Genomic DNA, 8,523 nt, shown 5'->3' with positions numbered 1-8,523 from the left:
CTATTCAGCCAGCTCTGGCCCTGAATTGTCAGTGGTTTGGGGGTTGCGTGCTTGTTGCTGGTACCTCTGAAACTCTTCCTCCATGGTGAGGTAGAAGATGGGGTTGAGGCAGCTGCTGAAATATGTCAGGACACAAGAAAAAGTGCTTCCTATGTTCAGAAGAGTCTGAGGGTACGTAGCTGAGATCTGCAGGAAGGAGAAAACATGATATGGTAGCCAACAGAGGAAAAAGGTCGGGATCAAGCCAAGAAGGATGTTGAGTGGCTTGATGGACTGGATCATCCTGTTCCTTCTCAGCTTGGCAGCTAGAACGATGTAGAAGGTTGGGATCAGGATCATGGCTAATGGGATCAGAAACCCAACCAGGAACTGGATTGCAATAGCGGCCTTCACCCTCCTTTCATCCACTTGGAAATACATGCTGGTGTTGGTTGGTGAAAGCAGGGATTCCCAGAGATCACCGTACCGCAAACTGAACCCAAGAGACAGGGCCCACATGCCTATAACCATCCTGAAAGCCAGTGGGGGCGTGCGGTGGTTCCCGTACCACTCAGAGCATGCCACAAGGATGCAGCGATCGACACTGAGGGTTGTGAGGAGGAAGGCGCTGAAGAACATGTGGAAGGAGGTGACGGTGCTGCTCAGCACCTTGGCCCAGTCTAAGTCCAGGATGAAGAATCTGAGGGGCAGGAAGATAATGAAGATGAAATCTGCCGCGGCCCGGCTCAAGAACCACACGGCACTGGCCGTCCTCTCCACACGGCAGCTGGCCATGAAGAGGGCGTAGCTGTTTAATGGCATCCCGGCGAGGAAGGCCACAACACACAGCACCAGGAAGAGGACTGGGAACTCCATTCATGGAAGAGTTGCAGTCACAGTATCCCGTACTCCTCTGCAGGGCTGGGCGGAGGCAGCAGAGTTGTTGTACTGAGTAAAGGAAGGAAGAGCAATGAAACGGGCTCCAGGAGAGGACACGGACAGAGTTTGGTTTCTACTAAACCAAATGTTTAAAAAAAGGAGCTGGTTATTCCCTTCTTGGTTAAAAAAAAAAAACAGAATGATCTTTTCCCCGCCCTTTATTTTTTAAATAATGAAACTTTTGAAATTGATTCTCCTCCCCCCACCCCCGCCTCCATTTTGAAGTGGAGTTTTTGTGTGGTTTAGGCCATTTGGGGGGGGGGGCATGAGTTACAGGAGCCGTGCTAGTAAAATCCCCACTGAACCCTACCCCCACGGAAACCTCCAGTGATGGAGAGCAACTCCCCAAGAGGAGAAAAGTACGGTGGCAAAACACAATGGGAGACCAGTAAGAAGTCAAAAGATTTTTGTTTTAATTGCAAGAGTCTATTTTAGTGGGTAGACAGGGAGTCCGGACTCCTGTGTTCCATCCCTGATGCTGTCATTGAACTGTTTGGAGAGCTTGGACAAGTCATGTCACGGCCCCATGCCTCAGCTTCCCCTCCAAACATTTGTCTGTTTAGAGAGTGAGCTCGCTCTGGCCAGCCCTGTTTCTCCCTGTGAGTCTGTGCAGCGTCTGGCACGACGGAGCCCCCGAGCTCAGTCAGGGTCTCTGCAACACACAGCATGACGGGGGCCCCTGACCTCTGACAACAGGACCCACAAATATTTTCAGCCGGCTCTATCCAAAGCAGATGAGGGGAGGAGATGGGGGCAGCTGGAAGGGGTGAGATCCAGGGGGCAGTGATGGGGGGTGAGAATGAGATCCAGGGGGGCAGCTGGAAGGTTTAGCTCATTTCCTTACCTGTGTCTTGCAGGGATGCAGCATCCCAGAGTCAACCCCCGTCCCAGGTCCACGATGCGATGCCTGCAGCTCGCCCCCAACTGGCTCAGCCCAGAGCAGGAAGCCGTTCTTGTGAGGGTATATCTGGGGGGGGACAATATGGGGGAGATCACAGGACGTGGCTGGGTCCAATCACATCTGCAAAGCCTGGAAGGTCTTCAGCACCCACTGCTACATGTAGACATCATACGAACCACAAGCTCTCCCACACCCTGCTGCTGGGCCCTAGCCAGGTGTCTGCATTCGGCTGCTGACATCCGGGGGCAGGTGAGCAGGGCCCCCAGCAGAGACCAGGGGCTGAGACAGCCACATCCAGCCGAGTCCACCAGGTGAGGTCCAGAAGCAGAGACTCCAGCTGGGACTCTGCCCTCTACTCCATCCTGGCTGGGGAAAGGGAAAAGCGCCCCGCTGGGAGTCGGACGCATGAGATTCTCAGCCCTGCCTTTGCTGCAGGGAACTCACCCCTCGGCCTCTGGCCATGTTACAGGCCAGCGAATGCTAAGGAAACCCTCGCTCTGTGCTAGAGACCACACAAACCACAGTACAGCCTCCAACCTGCCTTCGTCTCTCAGGCATAGGGACACTTTTCAGCTCAACGTGAGCTCCCAGAGCCAACAGGGCTGCAGCCGTGCTGGGGGAATCTTGATTATGAGCAGGGAGGTGATTGTCCCTCTGGATCTGGCCCTGGTGTGACCACAGCTGGGATCCTGTGTCCGCTTCTGGTGCCCGCCTTTCAAGAAGGAGATTGAGCAGCTGGAGAGGGCTCAGAGAAGATCCACGAGAAGGATTAACAGCCTGGGGTCAGGGCTTGACAGAGAGAGAATCCAGGAGCTCAGTCAGTTCAGTTTATCACAGGGCATGTCTACACCTGGAAGGCTGCATCAATGCAGCTGTCTATGTGGATGGGAAAACTTCTCCCATTGGCGTAGTTAATCCACCTCCCCGAGAGGTGGTAGCTGTGTTGACGGGAGAAGCGTTGTCTACACCGGGCGTTAGGTCGGTATAACAGCATCACCCAGGGGGTGGGTTTTCCACATCCCCGAGCAACATAGTTGTACCATTATAAGTTGCCTAGTGTAGACCAAGCGAAAGGGAAGCTGACGGGATGACTTGATTACCAGCTATAAATACCTACAGGGGGGAAGACAAATTTGATAATGGGCTCTTCGATCTAGCACACAAAGGTCTAACACGATCCACTGGCTGGAAGTTGAAACTAGACAAAGACACAGATTCACAGATGACAAGCCCAGAAGGTGACATTGTGATTGTGATGAGTTCCCCTGGGTGCCTCTTGGAACTGGGGTACCACGGAGCCCGTGTGACCCACCAGCCTGGGTTCCCTTAACACCGTACTGCTGTGGAGCCTTTCAAATCCTTCCCCAGGCTTCAGACTGCACTTAGGTAGGGACACACCCAGCTGCAGCTACAAACACAGGTGCTGAGAGCAGCTATTCATGGGAAGGCTCAGCTAAGCAGTTGCCCAGTACGCAAGTGCCTACCTCCCTTTAGAGGGTAAACCCAAAATTGTACCATCTTGTGTTGCACAGAGAACTGTATAGAGCAGTGGTCCCCAACCTTTTTCGTCTGGTGCCCGCCATACGACGAGCCACGGAGGACCGTGGCGGCGGACGAGCATCTGCCGAAATGCCGCCAACAAGCAGCAATGTCAATAGGCGTCACCGCTGAAATGCCGCCAAGAATCAGCATCATCCAGAGGCGTCACCGCCGAAAATCGGCAGCATTTCAGCGGCAATGCCTCTGGATGACGCTGCTTCTCAGCTGCATTTCAGCAGATGCTCATCCGCCGGCCGGTATGCTGGCGCACTTAGACGCCATGGCGCCCGCGGGCACCGCGTTGGGAACCCCGGGTATAGAGTAAGCTCATGAAATTCGCCCCCTCCCTCAATGTGGAGAGAGATATACACAGCTTTCTGCCCCACCTTATAATTTCCACACACTTTTTTTAGACAAAACAAAACGAGTTTATTGACTGCAAAAGATAGATTAAAAGTGATTATAAGTGACAGCAAACAGATCAAAGCAGATTACCTAAATAAACAAAAACCACAAACTGAGCTTAACACACTAAATAGGTAGGATATGAATTAGCCAATTCTCACACTGAGTGATAAACAGGCTGGCAAATTCTTAAGGCACAAGCTGCCTTGGTTTTTCCAGTTTTTTATACACAGGCTAAAATCCCTCTAGCCTGGGACCATTTCTTCCCACAGTTCAGTCCTTGTTCCTCAGGTGTTTCCAGGTGTGTTGTTGTAGCAAGAGTGAGGTACCATCATGATGTCATTGTCCTCCTTTTATATTTTCTTCCCACTTGCTGGAAAGCTCTTTTGCTGTGACCTGGGTGAAACAGTTCCCATTGTGTAGTGCTATCGCCGAGAGGTTTCTATTGCACACAATTCCTGGGGTAGTCCTTGTGCTTGTGTGCATTTCCTCAGTAAGCCATTAACATTGTTTGGCCTTTTTACTGTTGTACCTGAAAGGCTGGTGGGTGTTTTCAACCTCACAACATGTTTCAGTAACACATACATTGCCAAACTTCATAACTTCATGTACAATGATAGCTCATACAATATAACAAGATATTAATGTCTAGCAGATCAAGACTTTTAGAACAATACCTCACAAGACATACTTTGTACAATACATATCCTAATTACACGACAGCAGTGACTATTGGGGTGCTGAGGTGTCATAGTGATCATCTCATCTGATCTCCTCCTCAGTACGGTCCATAGAGTTTCCCCAAGCTAATTCCTAGAGCAGATCTTTTAGGAAAACATCCAGTCTTGCTTTAAAAATAGTCAATGATGGAGAATCCACCGCACCCATTGGTAAATTGTTCTGATGGTTAATTATGTTCACCATTAAAAATTGACACCTTATTTCCAGTCTGAATTTGTCTAGCTTCAACTTTAAGCCATTGGACATGACAGACCTTCCTCTGCTGGATTAAAGAGCCTGTGCTGAATATTTGTTCCAGGTGTAGATTCTTGTTGACTGTGATTAAACTTCTCTTTGTGAAACTAAATAGATTGAGTGTCTCACTATAAGCCAAATTTTCCTGTGCTTTAATCATGCTCATGGCTCTTCTCTGAATAAGTCATAAATTTTTAACATTGAGGGGAATTAATCATTGGAACAACTTCTCAAGAGTCGTGGTAGATAGTCCATCATTGGCAATTTTAAAATCAGGATGGGATTTTTTTCCTCAAAGATTTGCTGTCATTCAACAAGGAATTAATTCAGAGACGTTCTTTGGCCTTTGCTATACAGATCAGACTACATGATCACAATGGTCCCCTCTGGCCTGAGAAGCTATGAATATCTGAACAATGAAAAAGATCTTGGGAAGAAATCCTGACTCACTAAAGTCAATAGGCATTTTGCTGTTGGCATTAATGGGGCTGGCTTTCATCCTTTGGTTTTGACCGATGTCTAAATGTTGCATTCAAGAGATGTTAGAGAAAAATATCAAAGACGACTGCTGGAAATTTGCAGTATAACATGACTTTATTTCTGATAATCCAGAACCCACACAAGACCGCCAAATAACAGAGAGACAAAACAGGCTGCTCCCTTAGGCAGAGAGACACCAGTCACCTCACCATAGCTGGCTTTCTGCAGACTGACTTTGATTGTGCATGTTCCCCTACTGAGCTTACCCGTTGAACCAGGAAACCCCTCAGGAATGAAAGTGACAGCTTGTTAGTTTGACACAGTTTTCAGTACAACACAGAAGACAGGGAGAGTTGAGTGCTGGCTGAAAATGGCAATGAAGACACTACCAAAAGAAGAGGAAGACCCACCATGGAAGAAAAAACACCAAAAATGCAGACACGGAGAGACGCAATTTTTTAACAGTAATTTCTTTTGAACAGCTTCAAAAAATGCTGCTGAAACAAACCTTAATTATTTTCACCCAAAAAAGAAAATCAATTTCTGAAAATAGGGCGTTCTGACAAAAAAAATTGGGCCAGTACAAAAATTGATTGTCACAAGTAACCGATGATATGACCCCAAAGAATCAAAATCACTATTCTCCTCTAGGAAAGTGGCTCCCTATCTATTTGCCTCCGATTCGACCAGCTCTGATCCCACATTGACTGGGGTTCGACAGATCCGCTTCTGTCTCCTGCAGCCAACAAAATGCTGTCGCCTGACGAGGTAGAAGAAGGGGTAGAAGCAGCTGTTGAAACAGAGCAGGCCATGAGCAAAGACGGTCCCAGTCTCCAGGGACTCCGTTGTCTCTGGAGATGATGCTTTGGGTGAGGTCTGCAGGAAGGCAATGACGTGATACGGAGACCAGCAGAGGAATAAAATGATGTTCAAGACGAGGAAGCTCTGGAGGTGCTTCTTGGCCCAAGCCACCTGTTTCTGGCCCAGTTTGGCAGCCAGGGTGACCAAGCAGATGCTGATCAAGGCTAGTGGGACCAGAAACCCAACCAGGAACCGGGTAGCGACGTTGGCTGCTTCTCCACTCTCACTTAACAAGAGACTCTGATCAGAGCAGAGGCCATGGTAGCGCCAGCTGACCACGACAGCCAGAATCCAGATACCCAGTGTGACCAGGGAGGCCAGATGGACTGTGCGGTGGTTCTGGGCCCACATGGGGCAAATTGTGGTGACACAGTGGTCGGCGCTGATGGCCGTGAGGTGGAAGCTGCTAGAGAACATGCTGAGGTAGGTGATAATGTTGGTTATCTTGCACAGGATGCTTCTCAAATACCAGTGGAAGCCCAGGGCTACCTGGGCCACCATGAGAGGCAGGAAGACGGTGAAGATAAATCCAGCAATGGCCATGTTCAGGTGCCACATGGCATCGACTGTTTTCTTCTTCCGGTAGCTGGTGATGAAGATGATTATTCCATTCCCCGTCCCACCGAGGATGAAGGCCAGAGTGCAGAGCACCATGAAAACTAGGTGCAATGTCTTCAAAGGAGCTGTGACGTGAAGATGGGCAGCTTCTTCATAGGCCATCATCTGGGGATATGCAGAGGCCGTGCAGTTCTGGGACAGAACAAACAAAGAAGGAACAAATGTGAAGTCTTAATAACGGAGAAAGAGACAGGACAGAAGTGGATCATGACGATGGATGAAAACTTTGGCAGAGCTGTGGCACTGATATATGTTCCACAGGTCAGAGGCGGTCTATGCACAGCAGCTCTGGTAGTGCAGAAGGAAAAAGAAAGCAAATGATACTGGTAGAAAAGCAAGAGAAAGTGGGGAAGGGGAAGGGAAAGGGGAAAAACCAAAATGATTTTTTTCTCCACTATCTCTTTTCTACTTTTCATCTTTTCCGATGGCCACGAAAAATCTTGAAGCTGAAAGTCGAAAGCCAAAGTTATCTGGTGTTTTAAAACAGAAACAAAATGAAAATAGCAGTTTGAAAGGAAGAGAAAATGGTTCATTGGGGCGAGAAATTTTCAATCAACATTTTCAGTTAAAAAAATAATCCTGTTAAAATGGAACTTTTTTTTTTTATGAAATCCCAAAATCCAAACTGGAAAGCAAGATTAGTTCCACTTCTAAGAAACGACAATGAAACGAAAACTGCGATTTGAGACAAAATGAAAAAAAATCATTTCCCTTCGAATGTCATCCTTGAAAAATGTCATCCGAATTGAATGGCTTTTGTGAAATACTTTGAGTTCGACGAGATTGTATTTTCCAATGGAAAAAAAATGTGGTCAAAAACTGTCAATCAGTTCTGGTTCTAAGGCCGCTCTGGACTGAACAATAAAACACAGAACCAGAGTGCAAATACAACGTTATGGCAAAAGATAACGTTATACTTTCAAAGAGATGGTTAAGGGGTGAGCTAATTCCACAGCTAAGTACCTGTCTATCTAGAAGAACAGAATCCAATGGCGAGTAGAACAGAATCCAATGGCTGGAAGTTTAAAGCTAGAGAAATCCAAACTAGGTGCAATTTTTTAACAGCCAAGAGAATTAACCATTTGGACAATGTACCGAGGCTCATGGTGCGTTCTACATCAATGGCTATTTTTAAATCAAGGCGGGATGTTTTTCTAGAACATCTGCTGTAGTTCAAACAGGAATTATTCGGGGGAAGTTCTCTGGCCTCTGTTAAACAGAAGGTCAGACTAGATCAGTGGTTCGCAGTCTTTCCAGATTACTGCACCCCTTGCAGGAGTCTGATTTGTCTTGCATAGCCCCAAGTTTCACCTCACTTAAAGACAACTTGCTTACAAAATCAGGCATACAAATACAAAAGCATCCCAGCACACAACTACTGAACAATTGCTCTTGCATCTGAAGAAGTGAGGTTCTTACTCACGAAAGCTTATGCTCCCAATACTTCTGTTAGTCTCAAAGGTGCCACAGGACCCTCTGTTGCTTTGAACAATTGCTGACTTTCTCATTTCCTCTGTATGAAATTTCAGTTTGTACTGACTTCGCTGGTGCTTTTTGTGTAGCCGGTTGTAAAACTCAGCAAATTCCAGATAAATAGATGTATCCCCTGGAAGACCTCTGCGTACCCCCAGGGGTACATGAACCCCTGGATTAGATTATCTCAGTGGTCCCCTTTGGGTTTAGAATCAATGACTCTGCTATAGGGCTTTAAACAGAGAAGCAGCCTCTTTTGTCTCAATGGGCAGGCAAGCTGTGATAAATGAAGGGAGGGGTAGCTCCCTTTGATGGACACCCAGCCAGCCAGTTAGCTGTAAAATCCCCCTTGG

The 8,523-nt window shown here is 47.6% G+C and overlaps 2 protein-coding genes across 2 annotated transcripts; both read right to left on the bottom strand.

Annotated features, from left to right (window-relative positions):
• On the bottom strand, window positions 1-855 carry LOC101938447 (chemerin-like receptor 1). The gene has a single exon (XM_005312707.3). It carries the CDS (start codon window positions 853-855, stop codon window positions 1-3), a length of 855 nt encoding a protein of 284 aa, XP_005312764.3.
• A 2,948-nt stretch (window positions 856-3,803) lies between these two features.
• LOC103306946 (chemerin-like receptor 1) lies at window positions 3,804-8,471 on the bottom strand. The gene has a single exon (XM_065574091.1). The coding sequence runs from the start codon at window positions 6,800-6,802 to the stop codon at window positions 5,882-5,884; it is 921 nt and encodes a 306-aa protein (XP_065430163.1). The 5' UTR covers window positions 6,803-8,471; the 3' UTR covers window positions 3,804-5,881.
• Between the last annotated feature and the right edge of the window lie 52 nt (window positions 8,472-8,523).

Source organism: Chrysemys picta, chromosome 20, assembly GCF_011386835.1.
Source record: "Chrysemys picta bellii isolate R12L10 chromosome 20, ASM1138683v2, whole genome shotgun sequence".
In the NCBI taxonomy this organism is placed as follows: Eukaryota; Metazoa; Chordata; order Testudines; family Emydidae; genus Chrysemys; species Chrysemys picta.
Note: the sequence above shows the minus strand (reverse complement) of the source record. Positions and strands in the feature narration are given on the sequence as shown.

Excerpts from the sequence above, each read along its gene's own strand:
- LOC101938447 (XM_005312707.3), bottom strand. The coding sequence starts at position 855 with ATGGAGTTCCCAGTCCTCTTCCTGGTGCTGTGTGTTGTGGCCTTCCTC.
- LOC103306946 (XM_065574091.1), bottom strand. The coding sequence starts at position 6,802 with ATGATGGCCTATGAAGAAGCTGCCCATCTTCACGTCACAGCTCCTTTG.